The 14,259-nt window shown below is 41.0% G+C and overlaps 1 protein-coding gene across 2 annotated transcripts; it reads left to right on the top strand.

Moving 5' to 3' along the window:
- The first annotated feature begins 250 nt into the window (after positions 1-250).
- NUP50 (nucleoporin 50) lies at positions 251-13,833 on the top strand. Of its 2 annotated transcripts, none has more exons than XM_086478983.1 (8): positions 251-280; positions 3,383-3,461; positions 4,633-4,716; positions 6,908-7,100; positions 8,394-9,056; positions 10,008-10,083; positions 11,105-11,223; positions 13,447-13,833. In XM_086478983.1, exons 2-8 carry the CDS (start codon positions 3,393-3,395, stop codon positions 13,647-13,649), a joined length of 1,407 nt encoding a protein of 468 aa, XP_086335109.1. In that variant the 5' UTR covers positions 251-280; positions 3,383-3,392; the 3' UTR covers positions 13,650-13,833. The 2 variants fall into 2 exon arrangements, with proteins under 2 accessions (XP_086335109.1, XP_086335102.1); XM_086478976.1 differs by having other exon boundaries at positions 10,005-10,083.
- Positions 13,834-14,259: the final 426 nt, after the last annotated feature.

The raw sequence follows: 14,259 nt of genomic DNA, 5'->3' as shown, positions 1-14,259 counted from the left end.
GAGCGCATGCGCGGTGGTGGCGGCCGAGGGGACGGCGGCGGACGGTGCCTCTCTGCTTTTTAAAACGATTTCCTTCCCCGTTTCTCAGGAGGGACGAAATGGTGGCGGCCTGACACCGGGGGTTAAGCGGTGCCGGCTAAACGCGGAGGAGGGCCCGGCCGGGGGATGGTGAGCGGGCTCCGGGCCCGGGCAGCCTGCGTGCAGACTCCGCCTCCCGCCCGCCGCAGCCGCAGCCTCGGCCCCGCAGCCCAGCGCCGCCCGGCCCCGCCGCCCCGCCAGGGTAAGTGCCAGCTCTCTCCTCCCCTCTCCGCTCCCGTGATCGCCCTCCCCGGTGCCTTTTGCGTGCGCGGCGGGGGATGGGGCACAGCGCGGGGCAGGGCTGAGGCCGGCGGGCGGCCCAGGTGGGGTGCTGCGGGCGGGCGTCCGTCCCCGGAGGGAGGTCGTCCGCGTTGCCGGTCGGCGCGTTGGTGCCTCCCACGGGGCGCCTGGCCCTGCGTGCGTCCCGCCGCGGGCGGGTGTCGCCTCCCCGGCTGGGCGCAGGCCGGGCGCCGGTGTCGCCTTCCTTCAGGAGAGCGCGTGGATTTCAAACAGGGGTGAGGAGAAGGGATGACCCGGCCGCGGATGTCACCCGCCGGGCCTCAGTCGGGAGGGGTGCGAGCTGGAGGGATGCTGAGCAGGGAGGGAGGTCACCCTGCGGGGCTCCATGGGGCCTGGTTCGCCGTGTTGGGGGGCGATGGCATTTTGGCGAGCTGCAGCGGGGCGGGGGGGGGGGGGGTTAGAAATGCATCCCGGTGTTTAAAAAGCGCAGAGCTGCTCCGCACCGTGTGCAGGGTGGGAGGGAGGAACTTGGGGTGTTAGGACGGGACTGCAGCTCGGCTTTTGGAAAGGCAGCGAGCGAGACTTTGTGTCTTAAACCCAAAGAGCCTACGCCGAAACCGAAGCTCTTCTCAGGAAAAGAGAAACGCGGGTCAGCTGCCCGGCGGCAGCCCGCCTTCCGCGGGCCCTTCTTGTTCCCTAACGCAGCTCGGGACGGAGAAGCGTCTGCGGCGCGGGTGCGTGTCACCCCACCGCACCGCTTCAGTCTTGCAAGTGTGAGGGGGCACCAGCGACTACTTTTGCCGCCTGCTTTTAGGTTGGGCGCTCCAACAGTGCGAGTTTTGGTAGCCTTACGGTAGATAGGTGATGTTGTGGGATGTAGATGTTATGGCTGGTTCTCAAACTGCTGCATTACATAGGGCAGCTGTAGTTACTGGGTGGTTTTTGGTAGTTCAATAAAACGTCTATATAGTGGTGTTGGTTCCCTTTTCTTTTTATATATATATTTTTTTTAATAAAGAGAGTTGTTTCACAGAACCACAGAATGGTAGGGGTTGGGAGGGACCTCTGGAGATCATCTAGTCCAACCCCCCAGCTAAAGCAGGGTCACCTACAGCAGGTTGCACAGGACCATGTCCAGGCATCCATGGATTTTTGTTTCTCAAAATAGTCCCGTCTCAGCCTGTTCAGACCACTTGCTACAAAAACTGCTGGAAGGTTGTGAATATCAGATTGAGGCGGTTTTGTGTTGCTTCTTGTTTCACAGGTTAGAAAATGTGTCTAAAATTTTTTTGCTCCTCTCTTCATGTATCTTAGATTCTGTTGTCTGCTCCTGTTTTCAGTATTGATGTAGAGAAGTACACACAGGTGGGTGCGAAGAACCTGGAGGCAGGGCCAACAGGTTTACCCTTCTATTAGTGGAGAACAGGTTTTGTAGTTAATGTGCTGGTCATGCTTCAGTGGCTGGGTTAACAGTGGTAATTTGAGTTTCCCTGGAATCTGATGGTGTTTTACTAGCCTTTGAGCTCTGGCTGCTGCCGAAGAGATACAATCTTGCCTTCCTCTGGTTGCTAGTGGTTGTATACCCTTGTGGGAGACTGCACTGGGGAGCCAATATGACTTTAAAATAATATTTATTTTCAGTGGGTTAGCTTTAAATAGTTCCCTAGTCTGCAGAGAATCAAGCAGAGCACGGCAGGACCTCTACATTCAGGATAGTGTGGATTAGGGCGTTTCGTAGTTTACACAAAACAATCTATTTTCACTGTACTTCCAAAAGATCCTAATAACTTGACCTTATTAGTGAAGTGTGTCAGGCCAAAATTCATTACTTTGATGTGTGACCTCTGTAAGCCTGCTGTGCAGCTGGATTTACTGTTCTGTTTCAAAATATTTCATCAGCTAAAGAAGATGTTCTCTAACCATGTATTGTTACAATTTTTGGCTCTGAAATTCAACTATTTGTGGAATTTTTTTTTTTAATCTGGCCAGGTCTTAATCACAAACCTAAGAGGGTTTTTTTGAAGAGTTTTAATTTTTGTGCTTGCTTGAGATTTAAATGGCTGCAAAACGACAGCTTTTCTTTGAAGTTTTCTTATTTAGTGTCAGATAATACAACCATAGTTAGTTTAAAAAAAAAAAAAACAAACAAAACCCAACAAACCCTGTGTTTTCATACAAAATTTGCGTAATGGGATTGCTTGCCAGGTCTTTCAGATACAAAATATCATAGCTGGGTTTATTCTTTGGTTTTGTACACAGCTGATAATTTGTACTATAGTAAAATGGAGCTTACAAGTTAGAACTATTACAGACATTCCTTCTCCAAAGTTGATTTTCCTTTACATTGCAGAGATAATAGCATAATGATTGGCTGCTTACGGTAATTGCATTAAAATCCATGGTGCACTTTGTGTCCTTTGGAGGAAGAATAATCCAATGTATTTGTAACAGAATTCTTCGGATTTCTAATTGGTAATATTCTGCTGGTCCTGTTTTTTGTAGGAGAGCATTGTCTTTGTTTATATGTGAGCTTTTTATCCAGTTGCTTCTGTAGGTCCTCATCAGTACTTACTTTAGATGGTATAAAGCAACTTACTTTTCTCTCGCTGCATACATGGGTATCCTGAGGCAAGATGGAGTAAGATACGGAATGCTTTAACCAGATCTTTTTTTCCTTTTTTAAATTTTTTTTTTCCCTACAACCCTTCAGAGTAAGTGGTGACCAGGTATATGGGTTATGGGACTGAAAGGAATTTCTCTAGCCAGCACTGCTGCTAAAGAAAACTTATCCCATAATTGAACTGCATTTTTCTATTGTTGCTTAAATTGAAGATCAAATATGGCTAATCACCACAACTGTAATCTCAAGTGCTTGTGATTGTTGTTGCCACAACAGTTGTTAGAAACACATGGTTTTCAACTGTCATTCCAATTTTGACCTGCTTTTATATTAACTCTGATTCCCATTATTTGTTCTTAGTAATACAAATTGAAGATCACTGTTGCTTAGAATTTAATCTCTGTGCAATTGATTCTATGCATTTTGGTTTTTTCTTCTGCACAGGTGTGGAAAAATGGCAAAGAGAATTGCAGAGAAGGAACTGACTGACAGAAACTGGGATCAGGAGGATGAAGCTGAGGAGGTAAGATAGGCATTAGATCCCACCCCTGCAGGTATTAGGGTAGTTATTTACATGTGCTATCTGTCTTCTGGGTGAAATCTACAGTAGAATTGGTTAAAAGTGTAGCAATTACATATAATTTTATATAAGTGATTATTTTTTTTTTTTCAATAAAGCTTCTGGTATATGCAGATCATATGGCAAAGCAGCTTTTAATGGTTAAAATGACATCAGCAGCTGAGGGGAAAGGAACTTTACATTTCTGAAGGGAACCTCAGGCTTGTTAAAATGCATAATGCTTTTGAACTCTTCAGATGTGTGATGGGTATTTATTGAGTTCACAGAAAAGTGGTTTTGATTTCTTGAGATAAATTTTCTTCATGTCTCATGGCTTTTAAAGGTCAGTAATAGTTAATTTCAGAAATATGTTAATTGGAGTGCTTAGCTGAATGTCCCTGCACAGTCAGGGGAATTAAGCAAATAGTCAAATGATACTTTTTATCTGATTGTAAAAAGAGACTTTCATATTTAGTGTCTCATACTTACTTAAGGCTTATGTATTATCCTAGAACAAACTCTGCTAGCTTCTGTGCTACTAAAAGTATTAAATGTTTAGGCCTATAAAATGTGAGAAAGAAAACTGACAGAAATTTGAATATAAGAAAACTTGATTTCCTCGGTTTTTAAAGGGTAGTAATTAGTCATTAGCTGCCTTTGCTAATACTTGAACTACAACAGACTGCAGGAGACTGACTTACAGCACACATCTCAATATACCTTCTCCAAATTGAAGATTGTTTGTAACAGTGTGATACTGATTACCTTCAACAAAGATATGTTATGGCTTTGTTTTTTTTTTTTAAGAAAAAAAAAAAAAATTGAATTATTTGTTGTAACAAAATCAAGATTCCACAAAGGGAAATGTAACGCACCATAAGACAGACAGGGTTTTGAAAGTATCAACTAATGTCCAAGCAGCTGACAAGCTAATCACAGTACGGTATTTTCTGGGTAGTTGGTCTTTTGTTGTTTTTTTTTTTTTTTTTAAAAAATTTATTTTTTTATTCCTTTATTTGTCAGGGAGCAGTGTTACAGTTGTGTTCAAAAACTGACCTCGGCCATTTCTTCAGGCTATGATGACTTTATGCGCTCTTGAGAATTTCACTAATGATTTCATAACTTCCTCTTAAAGGTGGGAACATTCTCAGTAGCTAGTGAAGAAGTCCTGAAGAACAGAGCTATTAAAAAAGCAAAGCGCCGAAATGTTGGATCAGAGGTAATGTAATCACTGAGCATTAGTGTTATAGTTTGACTCAGCTGCAAAATACGACATCTGTGCTCAGGTTTTTACTTATTTGGGCTTGTAATAGTACTTTATAAAGCTGCTGTTCAGAAGGTATATGCAATTAGCCAGCTCATGCATGCAAATTAATTTCCGCTTACTGTTCCACAGCAAGAATAAGGCTAGAATGAAAAATGGGTAATGCTAGTATTGACTGGGTGGAGAGAGATGTGTGTTTTTGCAGTATAAATGCAGAGTGTTTCAGACACAGTGTCATCTACAGATGGGTTAAAAGCATTCGAACTGCTCCAGTTTTGCAGAGGTGGAAGCCTGGAAATGGAAAGTTACGCGTTACCCATACTGGAGGGCTGGGGGATGTCTCAGGGGCTGAATAAGTAAAAGCCAAAATATTAAGCTGTTCTGAGAATGAAAAATATGTCTTTTGTTAAGTATGCTATTACTTTTTTTTTTCCTTTCCCCTGTGAAGAGCTTTAGTGCCACCTACTCTTTGCAATAACAAATTGAAAATTGAAAGGGAGTTGGCCTTTGATACAGGTTTAGTCCCTGTGAAAGCATTAACCCAGTTCAACCAAATTGTAGTCCTTTCAGAAATCTGACAGCTGCTTTGTTGTACATATCTTTCTATGAAACGTTCTTTCAACAGGGCACGGACTGTGTTACAAAGAGGACAAAAACTTTACCTATCACTCAAATTGCTTTTGGATTGAATGGGACTAGGGACAATTAGGGGCTAGATAGTTTTCTCCTGGGCTTTTGATTTTCGTTCTGCTGTCCAGGCAATGTAAATGAGGAAGCTGTCTTATCCCACTTTTGCCTATAGTAGTTTTAGCCACGAATGTGGTAGAGGATGAAGTTAATTAAAGGATTTGTACTGGGAAGAGGTGATGCAAGAAATAAACCACAAATTGAACAGGAGAGATTCAGTGGCAAAAGGAACAGGAAAAGCAAAACTGGCTGAGGAAAGGGACCTGATGATTGTAGAAGAAATAGTGAGGAGGCTGGGAGCCAGCTACTGAGAGATTGAAGCTGGAAGAAGAGCTAGGATAGGTTGGGCAAAGTCTGAAAAACAGAAGAGGTGGCAGCACAGCTGAGGTTGCATAAGAAACCTCTGAAACATTTACAGAAAGGTAAACTTGAAATTTACTGATGTTCCTAACTGGAGCAAAGAAAAAGACTGCAGTTTAACTTGAATGTCCAGAGAGGGAGGTAGGTAGGACTGATCAAAGAGAGACAGAATAAAAATAGCTACCTAGAAACAAGAAACAGGACGGCACTGGGAAAGGTAAAGCGCAAAGGAAAAAAAGAGCCCAGACCCATAAGGCCAGATGCTGGGATAGAACCTAAAATTGGTAAGTTTTGCTATTTCTTCAGTGGCAAAAGCAGATGAAACTCAGAAGCAATTCATTTCCTCTGATGGCTTTCCAGAGATGTTGGAAATCCACTTCCAGTAATAAGTGTTCATGACCTCAAAAGACATTATACATAGTACCTAAAAGTGGCAGTGCCTGTTTGTGTGTTAATCACAGTGTATCTTTTAAAAACATTAGGAAACTATACCATAAAATAATACAGTTGTAAAGATAGTGCTCGGAACTAGGTAATGGAAAGGCTGCAGAAAGCATACATATTATGTTATCAAGTACAGTCTTATCTTTGCTTCTGCCACCAGTCACATTGGAGTGTTTTGGGTAAATCACTTAAACGTTACACAGGTGACTACAAAATATGCTGTTGTGATGAGTGGCTTGAAGTGTTGGACTCCTGATTGCGGTTGTAAATGCGAAAAGTTGCTGAAAATACTCCTGCAGTTATATATTGCTATGTAATTATTTAAAGAAAACAAGATGCTATGAATGTCTAAATAGGTAGTCAAACACATCCGCTGCTCTGAACAACTTCTATGTATCCGCTTCCTCGATCTAGTTTATTTTCATACCAGACATCTGAGTCTTAAAAATAGTAGCAATATGTGTCATAAGGAAGCTATTAACTTTGTTTACATAGCTGACTTAGAATAATACACAAAATGACACGTGGAACCAGGGTAAAATAAATGAAATATCAAGTGGTGATAGGATTTTTGTAGAGGAGATTTATATAACTGGTTGTCTCTCTTTTTTTTTCTTGTTTGTTTTTTTTTTTTCTCCTTTTCCCCCCTCCCCAGTCTGAAAGTGGAGGAGCTTTTAAAGGGTTTAAAGGCTTTATATTGCCTCCTGGAAAAGGAGGAGGTGGCTTCGGCGGATTTGGTAATGGTGCAGGAATAAAGCCTTTAGAAGGGCTGTCTAATGGAAGCGGTAGTGTCTCTAGCACTCCTTTCAGCAGTTTAAAGACCACCTCCGAAACACAATCAGCATTTGGTAAGTTTGCAGTAAGCATACGTATTTATTGAATTTGGCCTTAAAATCTGTAGGGTTAGTTTAGTAGTGAAAAAACAAATTCAAACAACCCTGTAGTTCTGTTTTGAGACTTGATTCCTCTTTGTAAGATTTCTTTAAAAAGATTTGAGACTGCTGGAGGGACCAGTTATCAAATGCATGCAGTTTTAAGAGGTGGAAACTGAACTTGTGTTTGATCTAATACTGGAGGTAAAAGCTGTTTAGGCACAAATGGGAATGGAAGACATTGGCTAAGACGCTCTCTGAATAGTATAAAACAGCTGGTAGAATGTTCCATTTAAGTAATTGTCTCAATTCTCTGAATTTAATTTAAAAAAAATACCTACAATGGAAAATGTCCATTTAGTAGGACTGCAGTTTCTTTATGTGATTTTTTTTTTTTTAAGGTCTCGTTTCTGTATTTTTTGCAGTTCTTGGTAAATATGTGCTGTGTAGGTAAAGTCTTAACCTTTTTTCCCTGCACGTCTTAAACTGCAAACAGTCTTACTAGCATTTTATCTGTTACATTTATATCTACATTTTAAGACACTGGAAATACTTTGGCAAGTCTAACTCCAGTCTCATGATTTGGTAGTCCCTGAAGAATATTAGTTCTATCTAATTGTGTTGGAGATGCAGAAACGTTAATCGTGCCACGGTGTTCTAGAGCCAGTGTGCCACAGAATAGAAATGGTGTAATTAGAGTAACTTAGATTTCAGTGAGCTTAAATAAATTAGGAGAAACTTAAATATTTAATGAGGATTTTCTGAATTTGCTTATTACTGTTTTTATGTGGAAACCACTCAAAAATGTGCAAAATCGTGATCTAGTGCGTTCGGAGTTTTTTAAAGCACAAGTAGCAAGAGATGAGTGAATATTTTGTTTTAATAACTGTTACAGCTTGGTAAAGCTTGAATTAATATTTCGGAGGTTTTGGTGAAATACAAAAGTTTTTTTAATGTTATTCTGTACAAGATTTCTTTGGATTTTTTTCGTGTACAACCGTGTGCTCCATCTAGTTTGTCTGCCCCTGAACTGACTGGCTTTTCTAAACCTGGCGAGCTTAGGTCTGTTTCGCAGCATTGTCCGTTTACTTGGACCACAGTATCTGGTACGTGGTGGTGTGATCCAAGAGAACGTGCATAACTGAGCAAGAATGAGTGACTTGATAAGAAATACTGAGAACATTAGTTAGGCTTTTATGAGAACTCTGCTTTCGGGGGGGGTGGGGTGGGTGAGAAAGAATCTTCTAAACATTGTTTTTCTTCTAATAGGATCCACAATGTCAAATGGTCCTACGACTACTGCATTTACTGAGAAAAAGGCTGCAAGCCCAAAAGCTAATGGTGGCAGTCAACCATCTTCATCTGGTTATGCTCAGAGTAAAGTTTGTAGCTCCAGTGTTTACCACAAACAGTTAGCAGCTTTAAACTGTTCTGTGCGTGACTGGATAGTTAAGCATGTGAACACAAACCCACTATGTGACCTGACGCCGATCTTTAGAGACTACGAGAAGTATTTAGCAAACATTGAACAGCAACACGGCAGCAGTAGTGATAGTGGCTCCGAAAACGAAAGCAACAAGACACCTGGCACTCCGTCTGTTTCTGCATTTGGGAATTCAAAGCTACAGCAAGGATCAACATTTTTGTTTAACAACAACAAAACTGAGGATACCTCGGACAAAAAACCTGAAGCTGCATCAGAAAAAAAAGACCTATCGTTAGGAGCTACATCAACAGTCTCATTTAATTTTGGCAAGAGTGTCGACAGTTCTGTTTTGGGTTCCCTTAGTTCAGGAACACTTGGTAGTTTCTCATTTTCTCCTGGGAATTCAGGTTTGTTTGGAAAAGATGCAAACCAGGCTAAGTCTGCTGCTGCAGTATCCACCAGTGTATCAGACGCTCAGACAGAAAGTGGCAGTAGCGATGATAAAGGTAAAATCTATTTGAAATGATGATTTTAATGGTAAGCTGTGAATGTATGTGACTTAAGAATACTGCAAAGATGAAATAATACTAAGTTGAACTAGATCGTAATGGTTCTTCACCTTTAAAGTGCAAACCTGTACCACTAATCTGGAAATACCTCAGTCTTGCATACTGTTGAAATAACACTAGAAGTGTATGGTTACCAAAACCTATGTATTTCTGTCAGATTTATACATTCTGTAATAGAATATAATTCTTTCACTGAATATAAGACTTGAAATGATGAAACTGCAGTGTTCATCTGTGAGCCTGCAGGACATTTCGATCCTGCTGCTTTTCCCAATAGGTTTATCACGCGATCCCCTCAGTAAAACGAATAAGATGTAGAACAATTTCATACATCTTACTTAATAGACCAATAAAGTTAGGTCCTACCTGACAATTTTACTCTGCTGTTTACCTAAGATGGGTACAGCAAGCTGATAGAAATCCTAGCAGTTGAGGGACTGGAAAGGCATAATCCTGCCACTGTCTCCTGGCTGTCATTCCTGCAATTAATTCCCTTCCCCAAATTAAACCTGGCTGTTGGAAGCATTTCTTATGCTGTACTTGGACATGTTTGTGGAAACTATTCTTTGAAACGTTGTAACTGTTTTCTTGTTAAGCTTTATATTTTTGGGGTTTGATTGTTTGGTGGGGGTTGGGTATTTTCATGAAGATGAGCATAAAGTTGCTTGAGGGGTGTGGCTGAATGAAAAGTAAGAAAGACTTTTTTTTCCTGCAGCTGAAGCTGCTTCGGAGTCCACATTGACTCGAACATATTCTGGCAATCCCTGACAGGCCACACGTGTCTGTGTCAAATACAGCACGCATAAGCTAGTTCTCATACAACACCAGAAATACCTTCCAGATCATATGCTTGCAACTTTAACGTATTAAACTTTTTATTTAAAGCAGGAGAAGAGGAGGAGGAAGAGCCACCAAAAGTCATTGTTAATGAAATAAAAGAGGATGATGCTTTCTACTCAAAGAAGTAAGTGACTTTAACTTGGAGAATAAAATTCATACTTACATATTGCTGTTCTTCACCACTTCAGTGCACAGCTAATGACATACATGTTCTTGACTTCCCAGTTAATAAAGCTTTTTAGGAAGCCATATAGAATACTTGTAAAAAAAGTTAATGACAGAAAAAATGTGTAAGATCTTACTAAAATTCTTGTGTATCTTAGACACAGCACTAATAGCTAGTTTGTGTTCTGCTTCTGATCAGTTTTTTACAAATGAAGATGTCTCTGCCTTCAGGTTTTGTAAGTTTAGATTGTAGGGCTTGTACCACAGAAATAACGTACTGTACTTCTGAAAAATCGGGCAGGTGCTCAGCTGTTTGCATAGCCTAAAATAAGATTTTGCAGTTGGAAAGCGCTGATTGTTGTATGAAGAAGTAAACAAGTTGTACTTTTAAATTCAAAGTGAGACTAGCTCTACTAGAAGCAGTTTTTCAAAGCATGTTCAGTACTCCAAGGAATTGCGTGTCTGCTTAACACTTGGCACAGAATTTGTCCTTCAACAAAGTCATTTGCTTTATCTGAGAAAAGGTGCACGCTAATTTGTGAAGAATGGCATTAGGTTTATTAGAGCTTCACTTAAAAATGTTTTAAATTCTACTTAAAAGTCTTATTATAACTTCAGAATGATACAGGAAGTTCTTATGGGTTTGTAATTTGTATTTTTTAAACGGTAGCTTACAGTTGTTGTGCCTTATAGACCCTGCATTCTGCTTTTCCCTGAGAGTAATAAGTTTGTCATTTCAATACTGACAGAAGTAATTAACTTTCTGATCTGGAAGTACTGTCTTAGCACATGAAACAAGGTCAAGGAGAATCAAGATTTATGCTACTCAGAATGTTAGCCCCTGATTATTGTTAAACTGTTGGCTTACTGCAGGTCAGATGTATACATGTATAGGTATATGTGTGTGTGTATTTGGGACTATCTTTGCATTTAATCTCTACATATCTGCACAAACAAGGTTTGGGGTTTTTGTTGCACAGGTGCAAACTGTTCTACAAAAAGGATAATGAATTTAAGGAGAAAGGTGTAGGAACATTACACTTAAAACCAGCAGGAAATGAAAAAACTCAACTCCTAGTCCGAGCAGATACTAATTTAGGTAAGTCAGTTTCTTCTGGTTATTAAGTCTTGATGTGAAATTCCCTGCTAAGCGTTAGGATCTTTTTGTTACACAGCATAATGGACACAATTAGGGAAAACCTTTCTTCTACTTCTCGAATAATTTCAAGTATTGAACAAGCAATTGGGTGCCTCTGACTATTACAAAATAGTGCACGTGAAACGTTTTAAGGAAGTAAAAGGTTATGGTGTTTGGGTATTGCCCCCGCCCCCCTTTTTTAATAGCTTTTCTCTGACTTGTTGACTGGCTTTGAAGTGCGGCTTAAGGTCTGCAGTGCAGTATACGTGTAGCAGGTGGGATGACTGAAGAGGAACAAATTTTGTGCTAAGATGCAGGCAAGCTGTCCCTTGTCTGCAGTTCATCCCGACTGTGGAAGCGGTTGGCCATGTGGGCAGACATCCCCTGTACTGGGGGGTGAAGGGCAGCAGTGCATAGACCAGGCACGCAGGGCTTTGCTCTATGCATTGCTCTTAAATTGCACGCTGGGGTCCGACTGTTGAACTGTGGTTTAGCCAACTTCAGTCGGATCACAAACGGTACGTTGACCGTACAGAATTGGAGTAACCTGCAGCGTGATATTCCGCAAAATATCTTTTGAGGTGAATGTTATTAACACATACAGCTAACTAAAGAGGAAAAAAACCCCAAACACCAACCCAACAGTTCCTTTGCTTTTAGAAGTTAGGGGGAACTGGATGTATTAAAGTTTTTTCAGGTGTAATGACCTGGCTGTAGTGTGTTTACGCAAACTGTGTAAATCATTGTTTTTTGATATTGATTGTTGAGAACCTTTGCTACGCCTCACCACCTAATTTCAACAAACTTGTGTGTGGGGTTCACGTGCACTTGACAACTTTTATAAAACAGAATCAGTATGATGCTTATAGAAGACCTGAGGACTAAAGCCACGCTGCACTGTAGGCCCTTGGTAAATCTGACCGCGCTTTCAGTGATAATGCACTCTGGCAAGTCTCTGTGGAGTCTCTGCAGGCCCATTAGGGGCAGGTTTTAAATACCCCGTGAGACTGGGACTCTGGGTTAGTCACTTCTAAGTCATTAACGTCTTTCCATGGAGACAAGTTTTGCCAGGTAAAGGGCAGTGCTTAGCAATAAAACTGAAGGCAGACCTACAGCAGAGTCATCGGTGCTTTCAGCATTTCTTTGGGGATTTGAATGTCTTGAATAGAGCAGGTGAAAACTTGATTTCTCCAAGTTACCTACTCTTTAACACAAGTCTTGATTTTCACTTAGCTGATGCTAGTTTTCATGGTGTTGACTTACTTTCCCCCTACCTTCATCTGAGGTGCTGTATTAGGAAATATTTCCTTTTTCTTCAGCTCACACACGAAGACATTTGAGCTTGGTGTTTCCAAGCCTTGGTTTCTAGAAGCTGCTGCAGTCATAGTGATGCAGACTTTCCTTTTTGCTGTCTTCACACAGTGCTATAGTCCTTTCCTAAAATCTCACTGTGTTGAAAAACTGAACTGGAAAGGAAGGCGAAGACTGACTTTTCCCTAAATACTACTACCGTGTTCTGAACTATTTACCAGGTTTACAAAACGTGTGCATCTTTCGTGGAAGCAGATTTGAGTTTGTTTGCAACTGTTTTAATAGACCACTAATCCCAAAGCTCTCAAACTCCCTACGTAATTTAACAAGTTGACGTAGAGCTGTTGTTAGTAACCCGATGGTGGACCACGTCAGGTGTGTCGTACGATTTGAGGATACACAGTACTTACTCTGCCATAGTTTGTCCAGTTTTAGATTAACACGTCTGTACGTGTGTTAAAGCTAACTTTTTGCTTCTGCTTATGAACTGTGCTCGCTGGTCAGAATGAGTAACTTGCATCAGCGTAAACTAAGCTCTGTGACTCGATTCCTCATTTGCTGCTTCTCCCTTGTCCCCTTCCCTTTTTCCGGCGTGTCCCTACTATGATTTGATAATCTTCAGACTCCTCCCTGTAAAAAGGAGGGCACAGTATTTTCAGAGATTTCCTCGTTCCTAATGAGGAAGGAAACCTGTGAAAACAGCGGCCGTGAGCAGATGCTTAAGGAAGAGTAAGACGAGAACACATGACATTTGTGAATTGCCTTCCTTCCAAACACAAACTTAAATCCCTATATAATAAGTATACTAACCTCTGTATTGCAGTAAAAGCTGAAAAATTGCTAATTGTAATCTCTTTCCCTCCTCATATGCAGGAAACATACTGTTGAATGTTCTAATTCCACCTAAGATGCCATGCACAAGAACCGGAAAAAACAATGTTCTTATAGTTTGTGTTCCTAATCCACCAATTGATGAGAAGAATCCAGCTGTTCCTGTCACTATGTTAATAAGGGTGAAAACAAGTGAGGATGCAGATGAGTTGCACAAAATCTTACTGGAGAAAAAGGAGGCTTAAATAAGTTGCAGTCAGTGATTTGAGGAATTATTGCCAAACTGCTGCTGCTCTTTTTTTTTTTTCTTCCATAACTTCACTTGAACACTTAACTCTTTACTCTGATATTAAGAACTGTTCTAGGAATTCTGGAAAAATTCTGTGAGGAAAAGCTAAACTAGCTAATAAAAGCTTTAATAGAACACAAGTGTTGGACTGTGCTCCCTCATTTTCCAATATCTAAATGCAGGACCTCTTCTGGATAAAGCACATTGATTTTAAATTAAAGCCTTTCTTTTCAACACCGGTCGATTTGACCAAGTGGACAGAAATCAGAGTACAAAAATACGGTACCAGAGCTTCCTCACAGACTGCGGTGCAATGCAGCAACCTCCCGTTTTGAGAAGGGAGGATGGTGACGTTTAACTGTTGAAACTGTTTCTAGGCTCCAGATTTTTTATTTTAATTGGTCCATCATATTCTGGTGAGACTAAGTTTTCAAACTCGGTGACAACAGTGTACCCCCACAACGACGACACTCTCTATTGTCCCGCGGTGTAACTCTTACAGACTCCTGTGCTTTTGGGACTCAGAGACTGCATCTCCAGCTATTTAAAAGAAAATCTGCTTGCGT

Source organism: Leptosomus discolor, chromosome 1, assembly GCF_034619465.1.
Source record: "Leptosomus discolor isolate bLepDis1 chromosome 1, bLepDis1.hap2, whole genome shotgun sequence".
NCBI lineage: Eukaryota > Metazoa > Chordata > Aves > Leptosomiformes > Leptosomidae > Leptosomus > Leptosomus discolor.
Note: the sequence above shows the minus strand (reverse complement) of the source record. Positions and strands in the feature narration are given on the sequence as shown.